The sequence below is a fragment of the Acinonyx jubatus genome, chromosome A1, assembly GCF_027475565.1.
Source record: "Acinonyx jubatus isolate Ajub_Pintada_27869175 chromosome A1, VMU_Ajub_asm_v1.0, whole genome shotgun sequence".
Taxonomy (NCBI): Eukaryota; Metazoa; Chordata; class Mammalia; order Carnivora; family Felidae; genus Acinonyx; species Acinonyx jubatus.
Window position 1 is genome coordinate 141,221,489 of NC_069380.1, and position 27,797 is coordinate 141,249,285.

The 27,797-nt window shown below is 42.9% G+C and overlaps 2 protein-coding genes across 10 annotated transcripts in view; one reads left to right on the plus strand and one right to left on the minus strand.

Moving 5' to 3' along the window:
• DMGDH (dimethylglycine dehydrogenase) overlaps positions 1-4,936 on the minus strand; it is a 70,557-nt gene extending 65,621 nt beyond the window's left edge. Inside the window, exons 1-2 of one of the 3 annotated variants that reach the window (XM_053224266.1) lie at positions 4,263-4,936; positions 2,982-3,156 (exon numbers count right to left, since the gene is read on the minus strand). In XM_053224266.1, the coding sequence (XP_053080241.1) occupies positions 2,982-3,156; positions 4,263-4,357 (270 nt within the window). In that variant the 5' untranslated portion in view covers positions 4,358-4,936. The remainder of the gene's footprint in view (positions 1-2,981; positions 3,157-4,262) is intronic. The other 2 variants (XM_027039373.2, XM_027039377.2) reach the window with 2 other exon arrangements.
• Positions 4,352-21,598, plus strand: LOC106974794 (S-methylmethionine--homocysteine S-methyltransferase BHMT2). 7 transcript variants are annotated; one of them, XM_027039392.2, is made up of 9 exons: positions 4,357-4,820; positions 5,837-5,947; positions 9,547-9,679; positions 11,468-11,559; positions 12,739-12,930; positions 14,987-15,137; positions 15,365-15,546; positions 15,792-16,021; positions 20,384-21,598. In XM_027039392.2, the coding sequence occupies exons 4-9, from the start codon at positions 11,482-11,484 to the stop codon at positions 20,463-20,465; spliced, it is 915 nt and encodes a 304-aa protein (XP_026895193.1). In that variant the 5' UTR covers positions 4,357-4,820; positions 5,837-5,947; positions 9,547-9,679; positions 11,468-11,481; the 3' UTR covers positions 20,466-21,598. The 7 variants fall into 7 exon arrangements, with proteins under 7 accessions (XP_026895225.1, XP_026895193.1, XP_026895185.1 ...); XM_027039384.2 differs by having other exon boundaries at positions 4,357-4,561; XM_053224275.1 differs by lacking the exon at positions 4,357-4,820 and adding an exon at positions 4,878-5,366.
• The last annotated feature ends 6,199 nt before the right edge of the window (positions 21,599-27,797 follow it).

Sequence of the window (27,797 nt, forward strand, 5' to 3'; positions counted from 1 at the left end):
GAGCGGGGGAGGGGCAGAGAGAGAGGGAGACAGAGCATGAGCAGGGGAGGGGCAGAGAGAGAGGGAGACAGGGCATGAGCCGGGGAGGGGCAGAGAGAGGGAGACACAGAATCCGAAGCAGGCTCCAGGCTCTGAGCTGTCAGCACAGAGCCCTATGCAGGATTCGAACTCATGAGCTGTGAGATCCTGACTTGAACGGAAGTGGGACGCTTAACCAACTGAGCCACCCAGGTGCCCCTATTTTATTTTAAAGTGTTTATTTATCTTGAGAGAGAGAGGGAAAGAGAGAGAGCATGAGCACAAGAGAGGGAGGGACAGAGAGAGAGGGAGAAAGAATACCAAGCAGGCTCTGCACCGTCAGCACAGAGCCCAACTTGGGGCTCGATCCCACGAACTGTGAGATCATGACCTGAGACTAAATCAAGAGTTGGACGCTTAACCCACTGAGCCACCCAGGCGCCCCAGTGTGACTCCATTTTTAATATTCACTTTGCAACCTATGCCTTCCTCACTAAGCACTTGATTCCTGCACTTTGCAGATATAAACCTTAAGTACATGTTATACTTCAGTGAGGCTGCCTTGATTTTTGTAGTCTGCTCCTTTAGCTGGCTCCCCAAACTTCTACATTCTCATATCTGCTCCAAATATTTCTATGTTAAAAATTCCCAACATGGAGAATTTCTTCATGTTGTTCCTCAGAGGTAGGCCTCCCTGACTTGCAAAAGGTCCTGGGACCGACTTCCCAGGGCAACCCTCTTTCCTTTTCCTTTATTCCCAGTGGGCCAAATAACCTGGCTTCTGATGCCCAAGTCCATCTTGAGCTCGCTCTGCATGAATTTCATTTTGTAAACCATAGCGTAAACCTTGTGCACAAAGTAGGAGAATGCCTTTTCCACTCACTCTGATATCTCTCTGGTTGAAGAAGACATATTTGGCACAGTTAACATTTAACCAGAAGCTATCATCTTAAAAACTTTGCCCACTTTTCTCCAAAAAACTTAGGTTAAGAGTATGTTGCTTTTTTTTTTTTCGTTCATGAAATGTCTAAGAAGTAATAATGCAGGGAATCCAGTAATCTATTCTAAAATGTAGGTCACATCAAATCAATGAAATCTAAATGAGCAAATAAGTAATTAAAATATTAAGGTGTATGCCCTGTTTAACAACCCAGAAGTATTAAAAGGGTATAAGCCTCCCTCTCAGGATATCTCCACTTGCCTAAATTTCCCTCTGCCTACATGCTCTTGGCTGGACAGCCTCACCAGCACCTCATTCCCCTCTTGCTGGTCTCTGCTGAGATGTCACCTCCTCAAGGTAGCCTCCTGACTCCTGCACCCCATCATTCTTCACCCCTCTACCCCAGTTTACTCTTCTTCGAGGCACCGATTACTCTCAGGCATTGTTTGTGTGTTTTCTGTTTAGCACACCAGAATGTGGCTCCATGAGGGCAGGGACTTAGCTTTATTCACTGCTGTGTCCCCACCTCTCCGACCAGGGCTGGTCTGACACAATATAGGCTCTCAGTGAATATTTGTTGAAAGGCTGAGTGACTGTCCCCGAAGAAGTGCCAGGAGAAATTCAGGCTTCCTTTTGCGTGATAATGTGAAGCCTGAAGAGAAAGTCTAGTTCGGGGAGGGGAGAAGGGCCCGGAGTTTTGGTGGCTTCCCAGACCCCTCTCTCCAGGTAGGAGGAAGTGAGTTGAGGGACAGGGTGAAACAAGAGACAGTATGGCTGTAAAGGCTCTGAAATTACATTCAGGGAGGACCAGGTGCCTGGACCTCCCTCTCAGACCCAGAAATGAGGGGACTGGAGGGAAAGGAGACAGGGAAGAGGAACTGGGCTTGGTGTGACTTTTCTAGGAGCTTCCATCCAACCATAAGTGTAGTCTGACTCTGAGACCACCAGGACCCAGTGGCCAGGGGGACTTACGTCTGGGCTGTGGTGTCCCCTGATCTCCACAGGACACAGGCAGCCCTTTCAGTGCTTAACACCCCCCAAACCTAGAGCAGGCTCTAGATTCTAAAGTCCCCGGAAAGCAGGGTTTCCTCCTGACTTAGCAGAGGAAAACTCACAACAGAAAGGGACGGTGAGCAGTGGCTAACACTGCCCAATTCCTTCTCCAAAAGAAATGTGTACCGACAGTCACAAAATCTTCCTCTCTCTTCCTTAACTGACTTCAGAAATCATTGATATGGCATAATGCTATGAGAGCAGTGTCAGTCACTTCATTCACCTGAGTAACTTTCCATTTAAGCCCAATTATTGTGTAGTGCTGGAACAATTGTTTGTATTATTAAGTCTGCCCAACGGAAGAGGCTGCGTGTTAATTTACTACAACACAAAAGCAACATCACATGTTCTCGGCCCTCACAGTTCTCAGCCTCATGACACCAAGCTGTTGTCTCACAGGGCTGCATTAAAATCATAAATGAAACTAAAAAGACCACAAAACCCAGGTGAGGGGAATTTAGTGCAGGTCTCTGGCTATATGTGCAATCATCCAGCTACATCCTTCCAGACAAAAGCCAACATTTGCTAAACATTTACCATGTGTTTAATACCTTTAACACATATTAACTCAATCTTCATCACAACCCTGTCAGCGAGGTACTGTTAATATTTCCTTTCTGCACATCAGGAAATGGAAACTGACCAAAAGTCATACGGGTAGAAAATGGCAGAGCCAGGAGTGAATCCAGAAGCTATATGCTCAAGATAAAAATATTATATATTTTGATCACTAGACTGCAATTGCACTTTCCAACACTATTGAAGGGGCACTCACTCTAAAGAGCTCAAAGTGGGGAGTTGTGATGGGAAGAAAGTTGATTGCACTGGTTCACACTTCAGGGCAGGTGACGGTTTGGAGGGGCTTTTCTTTCTTTCTATTTTTTTTTTTTTTTTTTGAAATTTATTGTCAAATTGGTTTCCATACAACACCCAGTGCTCATCCCAAAAGGTGTGGAGGGGCTTTTCTTACTGCATGCCAGGTAGATCCAGCAGTGAGCTCTGATTTTTCCAGGAGGATCACATCCTTCATCCCTGCTTTGGCCAGGTGATAAGCCAGACTCACACCAATGCAGCCACCTCCAATTATCACAGTTTCTGCTCTGTCTTTCCATCTTGTTTCCACAGACAAAGGTGCGTTTTCCTCTCTGGAAGACAATTTTTGTAAATGATAGTTTTATTAGGCTATGGCAGCTGTAGTTTTTCTGACTTGTTTCCTGTTTCTTCTCCTTTTTTCTCTAGTATCTTAACAGTGCCCGTGAGGGTTGCATAGAGCTGATTTAGTCATTGGGGCATCTAAACCCTGATTGAAGCAACCTGGTTAAAGAAGGAAAGAGGAGGACTTTGAAACCCGTTCCATATAATTCTGGTCCATTGTAGATAACAAATATAGCTAAAGAATTGAACATGACTTCTATTTTTTTTTCCCAAAAGAGTTAAAGAGTAGTTTTTTTTTTTTCAGTCTACTTGGAGAACACACAGAATCATTCTATTCCATGAAAAACCATTATTATGAACTTTAGCTCCTGTAAGTCTTGGATCATCTCCTCCATCCAATGCTTTCCAGGCTGCGGAGAGCCAGACGGAGTAAAATGTTCTTCTTCGTTTAACTTCCTCACCACATACAGCCTCCTCTAATTTTATAGTTACTGCTCAGTGGTCTCATATATTTATTTGCGTGACTTTCAACCTAGCAGGATCGTGGGCCTCTCCAGGACACGTTGTAAAAAGCAAGGTGTAAGTAAGGCAAAGAGGAATATATATCTCTATATACCATAGGAAGATATACACCATATATACACACACACACACACACACACACACCATATATATATAGGTGTATATGTATAGGTGTACATATATATATACATATATATGTATATAGGTGTATATATATATATACCTATATATATATATATATATATATAGGTATATATATACACCTATATATATATGGTGTATATCTTCCTATGTTTGCTTACACATAGACAATCTCTGGAAAAATACAGAAGACACTGTTAACAAGTTGACTGGGAGATGGGGGTAGGAGTAACTTCGCACTGGGAACCCTTTGATACTGTTTCACTTTGTCCACCAGCGCGTGTAAAAGAAAACACGTACATCTAGAAGAAATCCGAATGCCCATTTCTCAGAGGCCCAGGCTCCCCCGACCCGGCAGACTGCCTCAGGCCCTGGCTCCCACCCAGGCAGCAGCCCATCCGCGGGCCTCGGCGCCGGCCGGGCCCCCACTCACCCTTGGCGGCCGCAGGCTGAGCGCGGGCGGCCCGGGGAGCCCTGCAGCCGGAGACTCGACAGCAGGAGGCCCCGCTGCGCGCCCGGGCGGAGCATGGCGAGGCCGAGGAGGCCGAGGGCGCGGGCGCGGGAGCCTGCTCCGAGGACACCGGACACCCTGGGGCAGCGGGGCCGGCGGCTCTGCTGGGGGACCCTCCCCCGGGCGAGGGGCGGGTTCCAGAGCTTGGCGCGCTCTCACGGACCCGGCGGCCGCACAGCAGCGGCGAGATGGCACCGGCCGGAGGCCCCGGGGCCAAAAAGGTGAGTTTCCGGGAGTCGGCGAAATACTCAGCGCTCCCGGCCGCGGGGCTCCCGGCGCCTGAGTTGAGACCCCACTTCAACCCTTGAATGAGCTCTGCGGCCCTGGCCGGGCACCTGGAGGGCTCTGTGTCTCAGTACACGCGATCGCCACTTGCCCGGGGCGACAATACCGCCTTGGCGTGAGGATTAGATAATTTACTGAGCCCGGACTCGGTGCCCCACACTTCGCGGACTGCGCACAATTATTTCCATTTTTCAGGTGAGGAAACTGAGGCCCAGAAAAGCCACTAGCTCAAGGTCACCCATCTAGTCCAGGGTGGAGCAGGGATTTGAAGTCTAGCTCCCGACACAGGCGCCGCGCTCACATTTTCTGCCCTCAGCCTACCTCAGGTCTTGGGCTCAACCAGCCCCAGAGCTTGGTTCTCTGGCGTTTTGGGAAGGGTAGCAGCCTGGCCCTGCAACTGATGGGCCGGCCTGAAACCAGGGGTGCAAGATGCTCCCAGACCCCCACCGCGGATTGGGGGCGGGTAGGGAAGTGCGCAGGTTAGTGGGGTAGCGGCGCTCTACCTAGCCTTTTCAGTAGGACCGGCTACCTGGTTCCTTCTCTAGGCCCCTTTCCCTCTCTGTTCACCAAGTGTCAGCTTTGTCCCCCCACCCCCCAACGTTTCTTGGTGAGGGGAAGGGGTGACAAAACAAAATTAACTTGCGTCCATGAACTTGGACGCAGAACATCTCCAGGATCCCTCAAAGCAACCCAGCTGTGCCCTGAAACTCAGAGGGGGGAAGGGAGAAGCTATATAGGCATGTAAGTATGCACCACTGATCTTTTTCTCCTAAAAAGTTAGCAACAATCAAGATGCCCAATGATGGTGCGCTCCCTAAATAAAGGTGCATCCACTTAATAAGTTATTAGGCAGCCAATTAAGAAACTAAGTATGAGAACAAGCAAACTGCTTTGACAATAGTTAAGTTACAAAAGGAGTTATACTATACAGACCGACCCCAACTGTGTAAATATTTATATATGCAGTGAAAGGAAAGAAATAATAATGGTAATAGTTGCATAAGATGTGGAATATGACTTTAACAATTAAAAAAAATCTTTGGATATGTTTTATAAAAGTAAAATATGGGCATTGAAGTAAATGAGCTTAATAAAAGATAAAGACATTGTGCTGATTTCTTTCTCTAAATTTTCTGTATTACTGTGTTCACCTTTGGCTCACTTTTTAAAAGGTTTTTAAAATATGCTGTCCCTGTTCAATTTCTTCCCAGCCTCTGCTCTTGCAACGCCAAGATTATCGTATGATAACCATGTTAATGTGTACCTGGGAGTTAAAATGTTAGTGGGAAGCAGCTAATCTCACCTCTCCTGTCAGCCAACAGGTACATTTTAAGAATTCATTTAGTTGCCACAGGGGACACTTCCAATCGCTTCATTAATCCCCAAGAGCAGTCCTAGTGGCAACTTCAGGCATATTGGATCTCTGGCAGCCTCTGGCCGAGGGTGAATTAAGTTGGTCTACTCATCTGTCAGATCAGAGGTGCCCTGAAGCCATACCTTAAATCCAGAAGTCTAGATACTGACATCTGCAACAAGGAACCATAAATGCCTCTCAGAACTCACTACCAGATCCAAGGCAGATTCACTGCCAAACTGAAAGGGAGGATGGACTGAAAATATAAATGTACTGCAAATTAATTTACATTGCTCTTTATTTTACAGAGTCCCCTGTCATTCTGGAGCTGTCTTTAGATCAGCTGGTGTAGTAATTAACTAGGGTGGTAGATAGAGCAGTGAAGGAGAGGCTTAAAGGTGCTCTGAATTCAAGTCTTGATAATATAGCTATTTTGCTAATGGCTTTTTAAGAAAACTGGCAAAATTTTAAATTTTGGACAAACATCTAGATAACAGATCAAAATGGCTTAACTTGTTATCGTGAAGATCACAATCAAAATAGGCACTATAATTTTCTTAAAACCCTAGCTAGCTAATTTTCTGTTAAAGAGTGTCATTTTTTTTTTCTCTCTCTCTCCTCAGGACTAAACTTGTAGCACATAAGACACAAGTGACAGTTTCAAAAATCTTATCTGTCTGCTGACTCTTGGCATAGTTTGTTAAGAGCCTACTCTTTGTTAGGTGCTGTTTGAGGTGGTAGGGATACAGACAAATGAGATTTGTCACCTGAGCCTCAAGCATTTTAAAGCCAAACAGAGGGGACAGGTAAGTAACCAGATACTATAGCTACAGGTGACAGATGCAGGAATGGAGGGTGTTTGACCTGAAGCAGAACACAATGGAGGAAGTAATTACAAGTAAGAGTCAGACAGGCAAGGCTTTGGTCTGCAGCAGTGGAATATACAACAGAGTGGGCTGTGGGAGCGAATTGGAGGTCATTTCAATAATCCAGGGACAGTAAGGATGTGGGTACGTATCTAAGAAGTGTTAAATAGATACACTTGGCATAACCCTGAGACAGGTTGAATGTGGTAGGTGAGATACTAACCTATAACACCTAAACTGTATGCCAGTGTTTTTCCCCTCTAGAATTGTTTGGTGTGTACTATTAAATTTGAATCTTAGCTTATAATTGAAGTGTTAGATTTCCAAGATGAGATTTTATACAGATGACTATATCTCTGATTTTCTGTTCTGTATTCCTCTGCAGCATTTCTTTATTACATATATTGTGATGATTTTTTGACCCATCAGCCTTCCTCCGGGTGGGCAGACTTTGAGTTTCTTGAGGGCAGGGGCCTTGTCTTAGTCCAATGTTTATCCCTCTTGCCTGGAAATGTACCTGGCATGTGGAAAGCTCGCATGAAAATTTAAAGCTGAAGTCTTTTTTTATGTTTCAAAAGTACAACATTAAAAGAGCAAATTGCATATCTTGGGAGGAATAGAGAACTAGGTGAGAATCATAATAAATATTAACATTTCTTCCACATTCAACTAAAATTCATCTTTAGATATAAAATATGGAAAAAATAACCAGAGTCAAAACAGTGTTTAAGGTTAATATAGCTAACACAGCTTGTATTCCATTTCACTTCCCTCCACACAAAAATGGAGATGCTCTCTATGGTGGCCTCCCCTGCAACTCTTTCTAATGTACCTTCCTGGGCTGCAGATATGGCTGGTTAGAAGGGGCAACTGAAGGCATTTCTCTCCCACTCATGCATTGCTGTGTGTCTAGCTGTAGACAGGGCTGAAGTGAACTGGCCTTGTATTTTCAATAAAAGATTGTATCTTCAGCTAATGCAATCTTTACAAGAAGAGTAGGGGTCACCATGGGAGTGTTTGCAGTTTTCCTATAGGATGGTCAGGGAATGCCTCCCTGAAAAGATGACCCTTGACCAAAGCCCTGAAGGAATGTGACGGTGAGCCATGCAGGTATTTATTTGGGGAGGCACGTTTTAGACAATGGAAACTATAAGCCCTTGGAGAACTGTTCTGGATACAGCCTTTTATTCAAGTATGGGTGGGCCAAACAGAAAAGTGGGATTAGAAAGAGAGTACATTAGGAATTTAGAAGATCTGAAGCCCACTTTAGCTTTGTAATCTTTCTTAGCTCTGTGATCTTGGACAAGTCACTTAGTCTTGTTGAACCTCAGTTTCCTCATTTATAAAATGGGAATAAAAACCATCTGCCCTGCCTAGCTCACAGAGTTGTCGGGAGTACCAAATGAAAACATATATGAACATGCTGGAAAATGTAGGGGCATAGTTATGAAACTTTCTGTCCCTTAGGATTACGTTTAGTGGTTTATGCAAAAAAAAGAGGCTGGTTTTCTCCCCTAACGTGAGGCCTAACAATCCATGGCTGCTGCAGCTACGCAAAGATGCCGTTAAAACCCTGCAGCTGTGAGTGACAGCAACTGTTAGTGGGCTCCACCTGCCTTAGTGTGTGACTTTCAATGGCATGGCTGCGGGATGACTGGTACACCTCTAGGGCTTATACTGACATTCTAGTCAGGAAGGAGAAAAAGTGCCACGATGGAAGAGAGTGCCCATCTATATCAGGAAAGCAAAACTTTGCCAGAAATCTTCAACTGGCTTCTGCCCATGTCTCATTGGCCAGTTCTATGTAATATACCCACCTCCCCTCAGCGGAAGGGAGCCTGAGAATTTTTTTTTTAAGTTTATTTATTTATTTTGAGAGAGAGCAAGATAGAGTGTGAGCCAGGGAGGGGCAGAGAGAGATGGAGAGAGAGAATCCCAAACAGGTTCCATGCTGTCATTGCAGAGTCCAATGCAGGGATCAATCCCACAAACTGTGAGATCATGATCTGAGCAGGAACCGAGAGTCAGACGCCTAACCAACTGAGCCACCCAGGCATCCTGAGAATTTTTTTAATAAATTTTCTTTTAATGTTTGTTTGTGTTTGAGAGAGAGAGAGAAAGACAGAGAGTAGGAGGGGGCAGAGAGAAAGGGAGACACAGAATCCAAAGCAGGCTCCAGGCTCTCAGCTGTCAGCGCAGAGCTCAATGTAGGACTCAAACCCACAAACTGCGAGATCATGACCTGAGCTGAAGTCAAACACTTAACCGACTGAGCCACTCAGGCGTGCACTGCCCCTCCGCCAGAGAATTTTTTTTAAGTTGAGGACATTGTCTCCCCAAATGAAATACAGTAACAAAGAAGCGAAGAGGAAATACATACTAATTAGGCAACTATCAGTGTCTGCCACAAACATGTTGAGAAAACAGGATATCGCAGAATCAGCACTTTCACTATAATTTGACTCAGTGTAAACATTATTTGAGAAAAAACAGTCACAGCACTTTGCACAACACAAGTACCTGGAATGTCCAGGAAATATAGTATACTCAGTCTTTCTAGAATATTGTTAGACATTGAGGATTTTGACAGAACTGGATCTATAAGAACATAGGACCACCTTTCCTAAAATTGGAAACTGCTTTAAGGGAAAAAAAAAAAAAAAAAGAGGCATCTTGGGTGATTTTTCTTTCTTTTCTCCAGGGTATTTTGGAACGTCTGAAGAATGGGGAGGTTGTGGTTGGAGACGGCAGCTTTCTCCTAACTCTGGAGAAGAGGGGCTACGTGAAGGCGGGGCTCTGGACTCCAGAAGCGGTGGTGGAATATCCCAATGCAGGTCAGTGCCAGCCTCCCCGACGGCGTTTATCTGGGTGACAGTTTGCTTAAATCTGACTGAGAGAATATAAAGGAATAATTCTCAGTGTTTTCTAAGGACTGTTTCCCTTGCCAGAATCACCAAGATGTAGACGGTGACAGTACATGGCTGAAGCACATAGAATAAAATGTCCTCTCCCTCCCCCCCGCCCACCACCACACGCTTGCATCTTCATATATAGGAGGCGTTAAATTATACACCTTAATATTTGTTCCATGAATATTCACCTTGTGGATAGTCAAGAATTTCCTGAACCTAATGTGTTATGGCTTCACGTTAATCCCTCTGGCTAATTTGCTTATTATACTAGAACCGTGTTTGGTAAAGATGATTAATGGTAACCACCAGATTAACAGAGCATAGAGAGTAGACATTTGGGGTTTGCTGGGGGAGAGGGGTGTGAAGAAATAAACAGTTTCACCTCATCCCCTTAGCTAGAAAAAAAAAACAAAAAACAATAAGAGTTGGAGGCAGAAACTGGGATGGGATTGGTGAGTAACATCCACTGGAGCTTTAATTCTGCTTTTACTCTTTATTGAGAGCAAGGTCCTAAATTAAAGGGGAAGATAAAGTGAAAGAATGAAATGGATACAAGCTGGGAATGGAACTTTCAGTTTGCTCTGATTTTATTCATATATGCACGGTGTATCTGAGAAGCCTGGGATCCTGTCCTGGTTCTTCTGCCGACCAGCCGTGTGACCTTGGACAAGTCATTTGACTTTCCCAAGGGTCAGTTTCTTGATCCATGCCACATGAGGGTGTGAGATGGGCTAGTTGTCAGGACTTGTGAGTTAACCGGTGTGAAGGGTCCCACGTGTCCTAAGTCCCTGATGGCATTTGCATTGTTTCATCCAACACCCAGAGTTATGTGGTGGGACCGGGTTTTATTTCTCTGGTGCTTAGCATGAAGTTTTCATCTGGCCCAAGGAAAACTTGTTCTTCATTTTATTTTTTTTTTTTTAAGTTTATTTATTTTGAGAAAGAGAGAGCACGTGGTGCAAGCACATGCAAGCAGGGGAGGGGCAAAGAGAGAGGGAGAAACAGAGTCCCAACTGGGCTTCATGCTGTCAGCACAGAGCCCGACAAGGGGCTTGATCTCACGAACCTGGGGTTATGACCTGAGTCAAAATCAAGAGTCAAACACAACCAAATGAGCCACCCAGGTGCCCCTGTTCTTCATTTTAGAAGATTCTTCTGCTAAACCAGAAAGTGTTGAAATAACAAGGATGAAGAGAGAGAAGGAAAGGGTGTTCTGATAGGCCAACAAAAGCTCTCTGATGGCACCTTAGCAGCCGCTTGCTGTTGAATCAGTTTGATGGGGGCACAACCCACATACACTCTGTCCAATTTGAGAATTTCCTCATCCTTTTTTGAGGGCTCCCAGTGCTGACTATAAGTAGACCAGCCACATCCCTCACAACACAGGGAAATGAATAAACCCTCTCTAGACCAAAAGATTGAGGGGGCAGTTGGCCAACCAGGCCTTAATCTCTGCCTGCGACTGCACCAGGCTGTTGAGACCCATCGACAGGGCAACATGAGGCTACTCCAAATAGCCCCAGTTTGGTATTGACTCTGCCTTGTTCTGTCCTTGAATTCTACTGACCGTAATCTGCAATTTTTTTTATAAGTACAAGGTTTGAAATGTGTCTGATTAAAAGAGATGTGAGTGGGTAAGCTACTTTTGCTATAAATGAAAGCTCCTATGGTTTTTATCTTCTTAATTTTAATTCAAAATCTACCTTGTAGTTCGTCAACTTCACATGGAATTCTTGAGAGCAGGATCAAATGTCATGCAGACTTTCACCTTTTCTGCCAGTGAGGACAATATGGAGAGCAAGGTAATTTTGGTGTGGGGGCAGGTGTGAAGGGAGGGAGGAGGAAAGTGTCAGGGATCATCTGTAATAAAAGTAACCTCTTGGGGAGCCTGGGTGGCTCAGTCGGTTGGGTGTCCAACTTCAGCTCAGGTCATGATCTCGCGGTCCGTGGGTTTGTGCCCCGCATCGGGCTCTGTGCTGATGGCTCGGAGCCTGGAGCCTGTTTCAGATTCTGTGTCTCCCTCTTTCTCTGACCCTCCCCTGTTCATGCTCTCTCTCTCTCTGTCTCAAAAATAAATAAACGTTAAAAAAAAAAAAAGTAACCTCTTGACGGGAAGCTATGGAATTGACCTGATGTGTTACTATACTTTGCTACAAACTCCACACAAAATGTCTATTAAAGAATTAATTATTATGTAAATGAATGTATACTAAATAAATGAGCTTTTTTTTCTGCCTCTTTAGCTGGAGTATGTGGGGAGGATAGGACTGGGAAGGACTTGGCCATTGGAAGGACATGGTCATCCTTCTGTGCTATTATTTTATAGATTTTTTTTTCACTTATTTCACTGTCTTCTCTTCTGACTTGTCCATCTGGAGACAGGGTGGTCCTTGGGAATATGGCACTGGCCTAGGAATGAGAAGAATTGGGTTTGATACTCAACTTTGCCATCTGTTGGGTGTATGATTTTGTGCAAGACACTTGACTGCAGGGAGCATTGGTTTTCTCTCTGCAAATAGAGATAATTTATGCTTAAATGCATAGGGTTGTTGAGAAAAGTAGATAAGGAGAAGAATGTGGAAGTATTATGAGATATTCCATACGTGAAAAGTGTTAATACTTGCAAATGTTCATGCCCATGTATTCAACCAACCAGCATTTCTTGAGTACCTGCTATAGTCCAATCTCTATGCTTGAAACAAAGATGAAAGAAAGCCACAGACCCGATTCCTAAGTAGCTCACAGTCAAGTGAGGGAGGCAAACAAACATTTACTAAGATCCAGTGTGGCAAGTCCAGTCATGGAACTATAAGCTCACTGGTAGTAGAGGAGAAGGTACCCAACTCTGCTGGTCTTCCCAACTTGCAGTTTACCCCATACCTTGAACTCGTCTTACTTGCTCATTGCCCCTTTGGTTATTTGTAATATTTTACCTCTAAAACGCCAGGCTCACCATCTGAACTCTTGCTCTCCAGCTTCAGTGGGAAGATGTGAACGCCGCTGCCTGTGACCTTGCCAGGGAAGTGGCTGGAAAAGGTGACGCTTTGGTGGCAGGGGGGATCTGCCAGACATCGGCGTACACACACCACAAGGATGAAGCTAGAGTTAAACAACTTTTTCAACGCCAGCTAGATGTTTTTGCCAGGAAAAATGTGGACTTCTTGATTGCCGAGGTAAGGCTCGTGTTTTAGGGAAACACTATTTTGACAAATACAACTGCATAGTCTTCAGCTTTCAGGAGGGTATTGGATTGCTTTGTGCCCTCGTTTCCTCAGGGTACAGGGTCAAAGGTTTGTTTAAATGCACTGTAATCAAGGCAAACATCCTCTCAATTGTGTGCTAGGTTCTGTGTGAAGCCAAAGGGCAGACCCAGGACAGGCCTACCTGTAGCCTTCGTGTTCTTTTGGGTGGTTGTAGCAGCTGACTCACAGGGGACCGTGCAATGTTGGGTGAGAAGGGGACGGTGATTCAGGAAGCAGTCTCTCCTGCGGGAGGGGCAGGGCAGGAAGGGGCTGTGTGCGTGAGCTAGAGGCTGTGAGAGCAAAGCTTAGGAGGTAGATGGTTGCTCGGGCTCATGCAGGCCCCACTAACAATACTCAGTACCAAGTAGTTTCGTTGCCCTCCTCTGTTCATGCTGTGCTTACCCCAATTCCTCAGCTTTCCCTCAAGCTATGATATGTGAGTGATATTTTGAAGAAAAAAATCAATAAGAATTGATCATTGATTGGACATGAAGGCCCAGAACATTCTCTTCCTTCCACTTCCAAAAATTAAAAAGCCCTCATTCCCGGAGCACCTGGATGGCTCAGCTGGTTGAGCGTCTGACTTCGGCTCAGGTCATGATCTCAAAGTTCATGAGTTCGAGCCCCACATTGGGCTCACTGCTGTCCGCACAGAGCCCACTTTGGATCCCCTCTCTCTGCCCCTGCCTGGCTTGGACTCTCTCTCTCTCAAAAATAAATAAACATTAAAAAAAAAAAAAAGCCCTCATTCCCCATTTCCCACCTTTGTTACCGTGTAAGGTCAAGCTCTCAACCCAAATCTCTACCCTCAACAAGGACAATAGCCTCCCAACTGCTATTTCCCTAACCACTCTCTAAACCTATTGAAGACCTTGCTTGGTCAACCTTCCTAAGGCTCAGGGCCAGCCAAGCCTGACAGACACACCTGGCAAGAATCATCTGCAGAGACGGTCACAAACCCCACCTGATAGGTTCTCCAGATGGATGAGGACACCAGTTTGTTTTGCAAGAACCTCTCTGTGGACTCCCTCTGCCATTCCCCACACACTGATTCTGCAGAATCTAAGTCAAGAAGGAAGAAGACAGGGAGATTTTTGCTGACTTTTCTTCACTTACTTAAGGTCAGCTTTTCAGTGATGGCCCTTAAAGACATTCCTGGGAAGCACCCCTGCAAATGGCCTGGGTTTACCAGACAAGGTGTCTTGTCCACCCTCGGCAAAGAAACTCGGTAGCTATTCCTCCCTGCCCTGTGCCTCAGCGTTCTCACCGGGCAGAAATCATCATATTTCTCCCTACTTCATGGAGCACTTATGAACGTCTAACTAGAAGTGAATATAAAATCACTTTGAAGTATTAAGCATAATACACTAGTCATAATTTTTTTTGGAGATTACCCCAATTCCATAAAAGAGTTTATTAATAAAATTCCTTCAAAATTATGAATTTAAATACTCAATTACTTTAAAAACCTTTGTGGTTTTTGCTTCTGTTTTTTTCCTTACAGTCATCATCTTGCTGAATCAATGATCCCCGAATGAAAATCTATATATTATTGTTAAAGGAATTAAAATGTGTACTTTAGAAAAGCATTCTTTAGGGGTGCCTGGGTGGCTCAGTTGGTTGAGTGTCCAACTCTTGATTTTGGCTCAGGTCACGATCCCAGGGTCATGGGATCGAGTGACGTGTTGGACTCTGTGTTGAGCGCAGAGCCTGCTTAGGATTCTCTCTCCCTCCCTCTCTCCTCTCTCTCTCTCTCTCTCTCTGTTTCTCCCCTGCTCGCACGAGCTCTCTCTCTCTCTCTCTCTCCCTCAAAATAAATAAATAAACTTAAAAAAAAAACGTATTCTTTAGTCTGCTAAATACCTGTTCCTAGCAAGTTTTACCACATATATTTATTTATTTTTATAACTATTTGGCAACACTTGCATTCCACCTTTCAAAATCTGCTTTACACTTGGACCAATAGAAATGGTGAAATTTCTCTTAGTATTTTGAGCATGCTGAAGAAGCCATGTGGGCTGTGGAAGTCTTAAAAGCATTGGGGGGTAAACCTGTGGCAGCTACCATGTGCATAGGCCCAGACGGAGACATGCATGGCGTATCACCTGGAGAATGTGCCGTTAAGCTGGTGAAGGCAGGTAATCTGGATGCATCGTGTGATTAGCAGTTCAGCTATTGTTTATAAAATTTAACAAAGGTTGCTTAATATTGTGAGAGCCGTTCATTGCTAACAGAATTAACTGGAATTGGTTTCCTTATTTGTAAAACTTGGGCGGTGGAGAAGGATAGCTAATTTCTAAGGCAATTTCCAACTACTAAAAAATAAAATAAATAAAATATATAAGTCCTTTATTTCTTTGCCTAGGGGCTGCGATTGTGGGCGTGAACTGCCGATTTGGACCCAGCACCAGCTTGAAGACGATGAAACTCATGAAGGCGGGCCTACAGGCTGCAGGGTCGAAGGCGCATCTGATGGTGCAGTCCCTAGGCTTCCATACACCGGACTGTGGCAAAGGAGGGTTTGTGGATCTCCCAGAATATCCCTTTGCTAAGCCCAGCCACATATTAGAGGTCCTTGTGTTTTCTTGTGCTGACAACATGGAAACAGCCGTAATAAATAGCTATGGTACGGTCTTACAAATAGAGACCGCATGAGACAAAAACGTTCAATGTTAATGAAAAATGAGCAGAATCTAGAGTTCGTGATTTTCTAATTGTAAAAAATGCCCATCAGAGCACCTGTGATTTGAATACAAGGACAGTAACAGCAATGCTGTGATGGTTGTGTTGCAGGACTGGAGCCCAGAGCTGCAACCAGATGGGATATTCAGAAATATGCCAGAGAGGCCTACAAACTCGGGGTCAGGTACATTGGCGGGTGCTGTGGATTTGAACCCTACCACATCAGGGCGATTGCAGAGGAGCTGGCCCCAGAAAGGGGCTTTTGGCCTCCTGCTTCTGACAAACATGGGAGTTGGGGAAGCAGTCTCAATATGCACACCAAGCCCTGGATTAGAGCCAGGTAGGAATTTTCTAATTGACATTACTATTTTGCTCGAATCTCATTTTATTTATTGTTAGAAACACTATGCATGCAGTAAAAAATGAAAAAATATACAAGTATATAAAATTAAAACTAGAGGCTCCTGGGTGGCTCAGTCAGTTGAGCATCTGACTTCGGCTCAGGTCATGATCTCACAGGTTTGTGACTTTGTGCCCCATGTTGGGCTCTCTGCTGTCAGCATGGAGTCTGCTTCAGATCCTCTGTCTCCCTCCCTTGTGTTTTGAAATCTTATACCTTATTTCTGGTTTAACAATTTTAAGCTGTAATTACTGCTAACCCTTTAAAAAACTGAGGCATTTAAATCACAAAATATTCCCCTTTTCTTCCTGATCTACTTTTCCCAATTTTGATGTATTACATTTTTATTTCTTCTTTTGGTTACCTTTATAAATTTGAATTTTCTATGTAGCCATCTATTTCTTAATCCATTGCTATAAAGCAGTATCTCTTAATTCCACTTTGTAAAACAAGAATTAACTCAGGGCACCTGGGTGGCTCAGTTGGTTGAGCATCCAACTTAGGCTCAGGTCATGATCTCATGGTTTGTGACTTTGAGCCCCGCATCAGGCTCTGTGCTGACAGCTCAGAGCCTGGAGCCTGCTTCAGATTCTATGTCTCTCTTGCTCTTTGCCCCTCCCCAGCTCATGCTCCATCTCTCCCTCTCTCAAAAATAAATAAACATTAAAAAAAAAAATTTTTTTTTAACAATTAACTCTTTCTGCTCCCCTCTACTCTCTCTCCCTCATCTACCGCTTGGCTTCTTTAAGGTGTTCCATGACAGTTACATCATTGAGTTCTGCTCGATTGAGTTCTGCTGTAAAGCTGGGTGCCTGGGTGGCTCTGTCGGTTAAGTGTCCAATGTCACTCAGGTCATGATCTCATGGTTCATGAGTTTGAGGCCTGTGCCAAGCTCTGCACTGGCGATGAGGAGCCTGCTTGGGATTCTCTCTCTCTTGCTCTCTCTCTCTGCCCCTTCCCCACTTGCACTCTCTCTATATCTCAAAATAAATAAACTTTTAAAAAAATGTCAATCTAGTAAATAACATTTACACTATTATTGTAATTGTCATACTAAACAAACAGGATTCATGAAATGTAATAATCAGAGTGCAACTTTATTTTTGTCTCCCTCTGTCTCTTTAAACCTGCTCATTGGGTGAATTCTTTTCTCTGTCCCTATTTAAAAATACGGACATGCCCCAGGACTTTGTTGGGTAGTCTTAGGCAATAGAAAGCCCTGCGACCACTTTATTTAGCAAACACAGTCTTAATTCAGTAATTAAAGTGTACAGTTCCATGTAAAATCAAAACTTGGAACACATGAAGCTTACATCTCCTCCTGTTTTCCATCGGTTGCCTTCAATAGGCAGGAAACTAGGGACAGCCAGGCTGGTCCTTCTCTTTCTCTCTTAGGCTTTCAATCCTCCCTTCCCGTCTTGCTAACCATGATTCCTGACCTCTTCAGATTGAAAGGGAGAAGAGAGAGGATGGAAAGGGGACTTAACTGTTCCTCCTTGCCCAGCAGCCTAACAGGAAGACTGCATTTTCTGGGCCTGGCAGGTCTTCCTGAGCACTGCCATGGTTCCTCACAGCCTTCCCCTGGGATGCCACAGGCATCGCTTTCTCTCACTGCCACTTCCCCCTTCAGATCCTGGCTTTTTCAGCAGGTCACTCCAAATAACACCCTGTTTCAGAGGTCTCATCATCCTTCCTGGTGATTCTAAATACCTCCGGATTTTGAACACCTCCAGGCTGGCTCTCTTTCACTTGGGGGCCAAAACTGACTAGAGGACCTTTCACTCTTCCCTCACGTAAACAAACTATGAGAGTGTGGTCTGATCCCAATTTAATGGCACCCTCTTTGCTCTCAATCAGAGAAGCTGGCCCTTTGGTCTGTGAGCTAGATTGTCCAGGGTAGAGTCAGGTGAGCCATGGGACTGGCTCTTGGCCACCTCCTTTGAAACTTCTGCAGAGTGTCTGTCTTATGACCTTGATACCTCATGTCTGCCATATCTTGGTGCTGCCAATAAGATTTCCAGTCTAATATCCTGATACATTAATGATTTTCTAAATGTTCACTTAGAACTAAGACAAAAGCATGGAACTATGGAGAAAGAGAAATAATTCTGTTTTAAGACACTTGAGGGGTGCCTGGGTGGCTCAGTCAGTTGGGCGGCCGACTTCGGCTCAGGTCATGATCTCATGGTCCGTGAGTTCGAGCCCCGTGTAGGGCTCTTGGCTGACAGCTCAGAGCCTGGAGCCTGTTTCAGACTCTGTGTCTCCCTCTCTCTGCCCCTTCCCCGTTCATGTTCTGTCTCTTTCTGTCTCAAAAATAAATAAACATAAAAAAAAATTTTTTTAAAGACACTTGAGCCTCTTGTGGGAGAATGTTCCAAGCATCAAGCTCAAATCAATTCCCTTCTGTCATATTTCATTTCATCTGTAGTCCACATGTATGCCATATCTTAATTTGTTTCATACTTAGACTGTGACTTTCTTTGTACAACATTTGGTTTTCTAGGAACTTCTAATTAACTTCCTTTGTCATTGTTGAAAGATGAATAACAGGCCTTTACTTTCTCTAAGGTCTTCCAACTTCTAAATTATACTATTTGTTATAAATTGTTACAAATCATGCTTTTTGTCAATGCACTTTGTTATTGAAGACATTTTTCTGAGGACCTCTTGAATGACTGTTGTGTTATGAATCACTGCATCTCTGACTCTCTCTCGTCTATCTCTATACAATGCCATCCCGTTTCCCTCTTTTAGAAACCAAACTCTCTGCTGTCTCCTCGTCTTTCTTCAGTGCTGTTATGTATTTAACCCATTTTTTTTATTTCTTTATGCATTTCAGCGGGATTTTTTTTTAATGTTTATTTATTTATTTATTTGAGAGAAAGAGAGTGTGTGTGCACGTGCGAGCAGGGGAGGGGCAGAGAGCAAGGGAGAGAGAGAATCCCAAGAAGGCTCCACACTGTCAGTGCAGAGCCCAATGCAGGGCTCGATCTCACAAACCATGAGATCATGACCTGAGCCGAAATCCAGAGTTGGCCACTTAACTGACTGAGCCACCCAGGCGCCCCTTCAGTGGGATTTAGAACACTCTTCGTTTTTTACCTGAAACAACATCCCTAACGTAAATTTATTTAGATTGTAAAAGCAGGCAAGAAATCATTTAGCCGAACATATCTTCTGGGAGATATGGATGCTTATCAGAGAAAATTGATTTTATAGGTATCATACTTAGAACAAAGTAATACAAATATAATTAAAAGATGAGGAGAGCAAACTTTGGCGATGATTAAAATAGTTCAAATAAGTGAGATATGGCTTACTTTAATTATTATCTAGGGATCCTTAAAATTCATTACCAGGTAAAGAGAAAACATTTTTCTGTAGAACAAAGCCAGACATTCCTTGTACCTTGAATTCCCAAACATACTGATGTTCACAACAATTTGTGATTACACCAAAACCCATAGACATCCCAGATTTCTGACATTTTCATCATCCAAAAAATGTCAATATATTCATTGCTTCGTAAATAAAGTGGAAAAAACTGTATAAATATATTTACTACAAAGGTCTGTGACCAGGAACTTTGTACGCTTCTTTCTTTGTCTAAAAACAAGAACAAATATTAACAAAATAATTTGTATTCGGTTTCTGGTTACTTTTGAAGATTTACACTGTGTTTTTACATTAAAAACCAGCTTCGGGGCGCCTGGGTGGCTCAGCCAATTAAGCGGCCGACTCTTAATTTCAGCTCAGGTCATGACCTCACACTTCATGGGTTGGAGCCCTGTGTCAGGCTCTGCACTGACCATGTGAAGCCTGCTTACAACTCTCTCCCTCTCTCTCCCTGCCCCTCTCCTGCTTGTGCTCTCTCTCTCTCTCTCTCTCTCTCTCTCACACACACACACACACACAAAATAAATAACCATTTTTTTAAAACCCCGTCTTCATATATTTGTCATTATATAAAAATATTGAGTAGAGCTAGAAGGACCCTGCTAGAAATTTCAGAAACATGTAGTTCACCAAAACATGTAAAATTTAAACACATATTCTTTTTCTGAGAGGTGGTGTGAAACCCAGTGATTGTTTTTGATAGAAATGTGAGAAAAGCATTGATGGACATAATTTTTCAGTCTGTGTGCTGAAACTGAAGTTCTGCCTGATCATCTACCAAAACCTATGTGTATTTGGCAAATACATACATGCATACGTACTAATTTATTTTATATTCATATATATATATATATATTAGACTTATGAAACAGGTACGCATTTTTTAATTATTTTTTTTAAACACAGCGCCAGAAGGGAGTATTGGGAAAATCTGCTGCCAGCTTCGGGCAGACCTTTCTGTCCTTCACTGTCACAGCCGGACGTCTAAAGAGTAGTGCTGTTTCAGAATAACAGAACGGAAGGAAGTCCCCCTCCGCCCCGTCTGGAACTCTTCCCTGCCTTTACCCCCAGCCCACCTTGCTGCCTCCAGTTGCTGAACAGCTAATGTGCTGCTGGCCCTTCGGTTCCGTCCAACATACACACCCTATGCTCCCACTGTGGACAAACACCCAGCTGGATGCTGCAGCAGATGCAGAGGTGATGGGAAAGGGCCTCTGCATAGAGGTCCTCCAGCTCCTTACTGTTCAGTAATGCTGTGCTACATTCTTTGGAAGGTCATCAAGAATAGCAACACGTGGTGCACCTGAGTCGTTCAGTCAGTTAAGCATCTGGTTTTGGCTCTCATGGTTCTTGAGTTCAAGCCCCACATCGGGCTCTCTGCTGTCAGTGCAGAGCCCGCTTCAGATCTTCTGCCCCTCTCAAGTGTCTGTCCCTACTCCACTTGGGTTCTTTCTATTTCAAAAATAAACGTTAAAAAAAGAATAATAGCGAAACTTGTTTTTAGGGTGAATTTGAGATTTTAAAATAACCAGAAGTCACTGAACACCAAACCTAGTGATTCATTCAGGCAACCAAGCTAGGTGCTTGAGGAAGATGGAACAATGAGTCTGCTTCTCTTACTTGATTTGTATGATGACTCCAAGGGCAATCCCAAGGAAGAGAAGCAAAAAATGTTTTGAGCAATGGCAGGGTTATTGAAGTAAGTGATTACTTTCAAAAATGATTTTACTTAAAGGTGTTAGGTCCTTAAAAACAAAAAAAGGTGTTAGGATCTAGAATGTTCTTAAATGTGTCTTTATGATCACAAACAGCTAAATTATAAATTACTTAAAGACAAGGACAATTTGCTGTGCTTCATATATTTTTCCTTAAAGTATTTAGCACTGTGCTAGGCATAATAATAGATGCTCATTGAAATTCTTATTTTTGATTGTTAAAATGAGTAAAAATAAATCAATGGTTTTAGAAGACTTTTGAGAAAGTCTGTTCTAGTCTATCTTGGTCTAATATTTTCTTGACTTATGTTTGTGTTAGTTGCCATGTGCCAATATCTCTCTGCTTTTTCCAAGACAATGTATCAATTTGTGACAACTAGTAAAATTAAAAATAATGTACCTGTGATAGTGTTTGAATATTTAAAACATCATGGACATTCTTTGGAAAATAATAGCAAACATTTATTCCTTATTATGTTCCAGGCTATTGCTTCACTCTTGTTCTCACACTTTATCTATCTATCTATCTATCTGTCTATCTATTCATCCACATTCATTTGTCCTTTACAGGGATTAAATAATGAGATCGTGGTTTTAACACAGTAATTTATGTAGGAGGAAACTAGAGCTAAGTTAACTTGCCTGAGGTCACACAGTTAGTAAACGACAGAACTAGGATTTGAACCTACATGTGTGGCTCTGGAATCCATGTTCACAACTACTATACTTCACAACCTCTATCACGTGCACAGTGGCTGCTTTTATCAGATTTTTATCCAAATTTTTCTGTTGTGAAGTATCATGTATTTTTATCAGCTTTGCTTAATATGAATCAGCCTTTCAATCCTATTTCTGTAAAGTAGATAACCTGGAACTCATTAAAATGTTGCCATTCTAGGGCACCTGGATGGCTCAGTGAGTTAGCATCCAACTTCAGCTCAGATCATGATCTCATAGTTGGTGAGTTCGAGCCCCACATCAGGCTCTCCGCTGTCAGTCTGGAGCCTGCTTGGGACCTTCTGTCCCCCCTCTCTCTCTGTGCCTCCCCTGCTCCCACTCTCTCCTTCTATAAATAAATAAATAAAATGTTGCCACTCTACCCATAATACATAACCCCAGCATGCTGAAAATTAAAAGGTGAACCACTTACCATCATCTCAAGGCCTTGGGGTTCCTTGAGGATGACTAATAAAAATCACTAAATATGTGCCTGAATATTTTGCTGGCATCCCCAACCAGGACCAGCCAGTCTCTGTTTGGACTTTTCCAGTAGTAACTCACCACCGTGCAAGATCACATATTCTTTCTTAAGATATATTTCATTCTTTGGAAATTATTGTATTCATTAACCAGAAACCTACTTATCAACAACTTTTGCCTGTTTGTCCACATGTTAGTCTCTGGGCACCCATAAACAAATGGGTGGTTTCTTCCATGTGATAGCTCTTCAAAAATTTAAAGGTAAGTGTCATGCTTCCCTATACTTACTCCTCCTCATTTCCTCCAACCAAAGGCATAGACTTGTAAGATGTGCCTTGCCATACTAGCACTGCGATAGTGGACAGTTAACTTTTCTGTCTTAATTTCCTCCTCTGTTAAATGAGGATAACAATAGAACCATCCTCATTGGAGTACTATGAGGATTGAGTGAACAGTTAGGATTGAGATAGTTAGGAACAGTGTCTGGAATATAGTAAGCACTCAGTGTACATTGTGTAGTGTAATATAATTACGTGACTTTGTTTCCAATCCCTTCATCCTCATTGTAACTCTCTTCTGGCCACACTCCAGCATCAAAGCCTCTGCACAAATTTAGTGCCTGGTCCTGAACACCACACTCCAGGAGTGGATGCTTGGACAACAGCTTGTTTGACAGATGAAGTTTATGTGAAAAGGAAAGTGGATGGCATCGGGCAAAAAGCAAGAACTGAGAGGCTACATCTGGAAAGGGAGCTATCTTTCACTGTAAGCCCCTTCCTTGGGTCTACACCCGTACAATTAAAACCTTCATTTTGTTTCAGGCCATATGGTTTAGAAGCAATGTAACAAATAAACATGAATTATATATGGTAGGTGGTAAAGAGGTGACATTAAACCTGGGTCCCTCAGTCTGTAACAACTAAAAATCACTTAAGAACCATATATGCTAAGAGCAGTCCATTTAGGCTTTTAGGAAGAGGAAAGTCATTCATCTACTTTGCAGATTAATAACTGTGGTCTATAGACCAAATATACATAAATATGAATAAATCTACACGTGCTTATAAAGAGAAAGACACAATATTGTAAGAGGCATAGTTGTTCTAAATTGATTAATGCCATATAATCCCAGTGAAAAATATCATCAGGATTGAGGGGAAATAGACATGCAAACTCTCAGGTTCATATTAGGGGGAAAAAATAGGGGTTATGGGAAAATTAGAAAAAGATAGGTAGTGAGGAAGGTGTAGCCTCGCCAAATAATCGCTATATGTAACATAGCTGGATATGTGCATTAAAAAAAATAAAGATCTGGGGTGCCTGAGTGGCTCATTTGGTTAAGCACCTGACTCTTGATTTCAGCTCAGGTCATGATCTCATGGTTTGTGAGTTCAAGCTCTGCATCAGGCTCTGTGCTGACAGCATGGGATTCTGTCTCTCCCTCTCTCTGCTCGCCTCTGCTCACGCTCGCTCTCTCTCTCAAAAATAAATAATTTTAAAAAAAAAAAAAGATCAATGGAAGTTAATGTATGATAAAGAGGGCATTTCAGGTCAGTGAGGAAAAGCTGGATTGTTTAGTAATGATGGATATTTGGTCAATCATATGGAAAGAAAAAGTTGGAACTCTTAAAACAAGTTCATGCTTGATCTACATTTTAAACATAAATCCATAAAAGAATAAAAACATAAATTTTACCGAACAAAAAATTTAAATGTATGCACAAAACCCAAAATACTTTATAAACAAAGATGAAGTCAAATGGGAATAATGTGTAACAAGGATTAATAACTGCTATTCCAGGACTGGGTCTTGAACTGTCTTAGTTCAACCCTCTCCCCATGCATGCAGATAACATGAAGGTGGGGCTCACCTATGAGACTGGCATCCAGAACTCCATTTCACCGCATTTTCTTGCACTTGCAAGAATTATGAGAGGGAGATGTATGCAGCTGGGGGCCAAGCAAAGCCTTGGGGTCAGCACTAGCATCATCACCATTGCTTGACAATCACTATTCCAGTGTAGGATAGGATATGTGAATCAGCTGCCCCAGGAAGCACAGTGCACCTGGTAGAGGTGAGGTTCCAGGCAGTGGGTCTGCAGGCAATGGCCGAGAGTTCAGACAGCTCTGAACGTTGACACATTACCTCATAACGTAGTACCTGGCAGGACCAACTTGACTCTTCCTTCCCCAGGCAGCAGACCCTCTCCCTTGCTGGGCAACTTCTGGGGATCAATTCTCAGCTCCTGCCCCGCCCACTTGCTCATCATATGGCCTCCTCCCCATTTCCCTCAATGCCCACACATTATAAGGTTTTCAGAGAAACCCTCTTTTCCTCTTGCTCTATGGGTTATAATAGGACTGTAGACCAAAATCAAGAGAAAAATGAGGTTCATTTTCCTAAAAGACATCTTTATTGAAGGTAGGAAAATATTTGCCTTATATCTTTGCAGTGCAGGAAAAGGGAAGGGGTAATAAATTTACAGATTAAAGCAATCTGAATGCTAATATCCTGCCACAAATATTGCATACATTAGATAAACTAGGAGAGAATTTCCTTACCCTGTAGATTAGGAAATACATTTCCTTCACCTATGAAATGTTGACGAAGATATACAACACATTCAAAATTAGATAAATGCATATTAAAACAATGAAATATCTTTGTCTACTTACCATTGGTAAAAAACAAAAAATTGATAATACCTTATGGTTATGAGGGCATAGTGAAAAAGACACTACCACACATATGCTTTTTGTAGAAGTGTAAACTGATACAAACTGTTTGAAAAGATTGACCACGTCTATTAAATTTTAGAATTCACATACTCTTGGGGCACCTGGGTGTCTCAGTTCATTGTCTGACTTGGGCTCAGGTCATGATCTCATGGTTCATGGGTTTAAGCCTCACATGAGGCTTGCTGCTCTCAGTGTGGAACTGTAACGGGACGGAGGTTCATACAGAGAGTCGTGACACTGAGGCTTTTCTTTCCAGAAAGCAACTTTATTTGTACCAGCACAGGCTCAGTGGGTTTGTACCCAAAAAACTGAGCCCCAAGCTTGGAGCGGGGGGGGCGGTATATGTAACCTTTTATACAATTTCTACCTCTTTGTCCCCTGTACATGGTAACATAGAGACATATAGTCTGATTGGGCAATTTATGTTACAGAGTTATGAGGAATGTCACATATGCACATATAGCCAGATTGCCCTCCCCTGTCTTGAGGTTTTCACCACATTCCTTAAGGCAGGGCTCTACCATAGAACCTGCGTGGGATTCTCTCTCTCCCTCTCTCTCTGCCGCTCCCCAGCTCATGCTGTCTCTCTCAAAAGTAAAATAAACAAACAAACAAACAAACAAAAAAGGCAAAGAATTCATGCACTCTTAAACAAGCAATGTCATTTCTAGGAATGTAACCTATATTTATTTTCTTATTTGTGCAAAAGTGCATATCTGGAGATTACCAAAATGTCCATAATGAAACATTAGTTGAGTGAATTAAGGAACATCTACAGGACAATAAACCATGGAGCCATTAAAAGAATGCGCTAAGTCAACATGTACTGAAATGGAAAGATCTCCTATATATACTATTAAATGAAAGTGTGCTCCTATTGTGTTTGTGGAGGATATTTCCAGGAGGAATGCTTCCCTCCTATGAAAAGGAGACTAGGGACTGAAACTGTTGCCAGGTGAACTGGGGAGATGCCAGGTGTCATCACAAGAAAGAATTCAAGGACAGACATGCAACACAAAATCTGTGAAAGCGAAAGTACACTCTTAAGGTGTGAGAGGAAAACTCAAGGAAGAGAGAACTCCTGCCTTGGGGTTTGGGTTTCTATCTTTCACTGACAGTCTTTAACTAAGGGGTGAAATATTCATTACCCGGGGCAGGGATTTCTTGGAAGCAGGGGTGTCCTTTCTTTCCTTACTTTCCTTTCTTTCCTGTCGTGGCACCCACCATCTTGGGCCTGTCTGGCTTGATCTGGCTTCTTGTGGAGTGCTGCCAGGACAGAGCTCTGACTTTCCCAAAAGCTGCCCATGACTTCCTCTTTGGTAGCCCCCGGGTAACCTTTTAGAACCTAACCTACTGCCTACCCTAACAAAACTATGGGGTAGTAGGAAGACTTCCCTTTCTCTGATACTTTTTTTAGTATCTTAATGTGTTAATAAAGGTAGTTATTTTCAAAAAAATTAATTAACTTTAAACTTTGTATTGAGGTGCCTGGGTGCCTCAGTCAGTCCAACTATCCAACTCAGTTTCAGCTCAGGTCATGATCTCAAGGTTTGTGAGTTTGAGCCCCGTGTAGGGCTCCACGCTGCCAGTGCAGAGCCAGCTTGGGATTCTCTATCTCTCCCTCTCTCTGCCATGCTCTCCCTTTCTCTCAAAAATAAATAAATAAACAAACTTAAAAAGAGAAAAACTAACAAAATTTATATCAAGATTTCTAATTGCAAGAGGATAAATTATGATAGGAAAGATATAGGATAAAATAGGCAGAGAGGGAAAAGTTAGGACCTGAGGTTCCTGGGTGGGGAAAAACGTATTTTAGAACAATGCTGGGAGCATCTGACCACAGCAAAACCCCTAGGGTGTAAGTTTCCTCTTAAGAATTTAACGGACACCACCGACTCCCCCTCAGGTTTCCCTCAGGAATTTGACAAAAGACCTATCTTTAGTTAGACCATAAAACATATGACCCACAAGGACCGATTTGGCCATAAACCATGCCTCATACAACGGAAATGAGCCAATCAAAAAGAAATGACTAGGCATTTAGAGTTACCTAGACAATAAGGATAGAACTTGAGAAGAAACAGGGGAGAAGGAATAAGGGGGAAGGGAAGGGAGGTGCCAACCAAAACCTTAAAAAAGAAAATCCCTTGCCTTTTGTCCTGGGCATTAACTTTCAAACACCCCCTATCAGTAAAGAGAGCCGTCATGCTACTCCTAATTTCTAATCTTATACTCCAATAAACTTTTGCCTGCTGCTCATTTTATTCTGTGTTTACCTCTTCATTCTTCAAAGTGGTGGGACAACAAACTCTGGGTATTGAGGTAAAGAGTCCTGCAACAAGATCATCAGACATCAGGAGTTTCCTGTTGTGACATAGAATTAGAAACACTGCATCATCAGTGATGGTATAGCAGCCAAAAGTCCCTGAGTAGAATCTAAACAAGTCTTTAGATTTCACTTTCAGTTCAGAGGGAATACAAGTGACATAGGAATAAGGTAAATAACACCAGAAGGAAGCAATCAGGTGAATCATATATGCTACAGGAGAGCTGGTCTGGTCTATTCCACCGGTCAGTACTGAGGGGGTTCTGGAGTGATGGTGGGGTCCAGAGCCAATGCCCAAGAATTCTTTAGACATCTTTGGTGCAAAAAAGGTGATTTTATT

What these genes read in the sequence shown, in the direction of transcription:
- LOC106974794 (XM_027039424.2), top strand. Translation starts at nt 4,529, where the DNA reads ATGGCACCGGCCGGAGGCCCCGGGGCCAAAAAG. An exon ending in GAGGCCCCGGGGCCAAAAAG is followed by an intron (nt 4,562 to 9,546) that starts GTGAGTTTCCGG and finishes TCTTTTCTCCAG; the next exon opens with GGTATTTTGGAACGTCTGAA. An exon ending in GGTGGAATATCCCAATGCAG is followed by an intron (nt 9,680 to 11,467) that starts GTCAGTGCCAGC and finishes TCTACCTTGTAG; the next exon opens with TTCGTCAACTTCACATGGAA.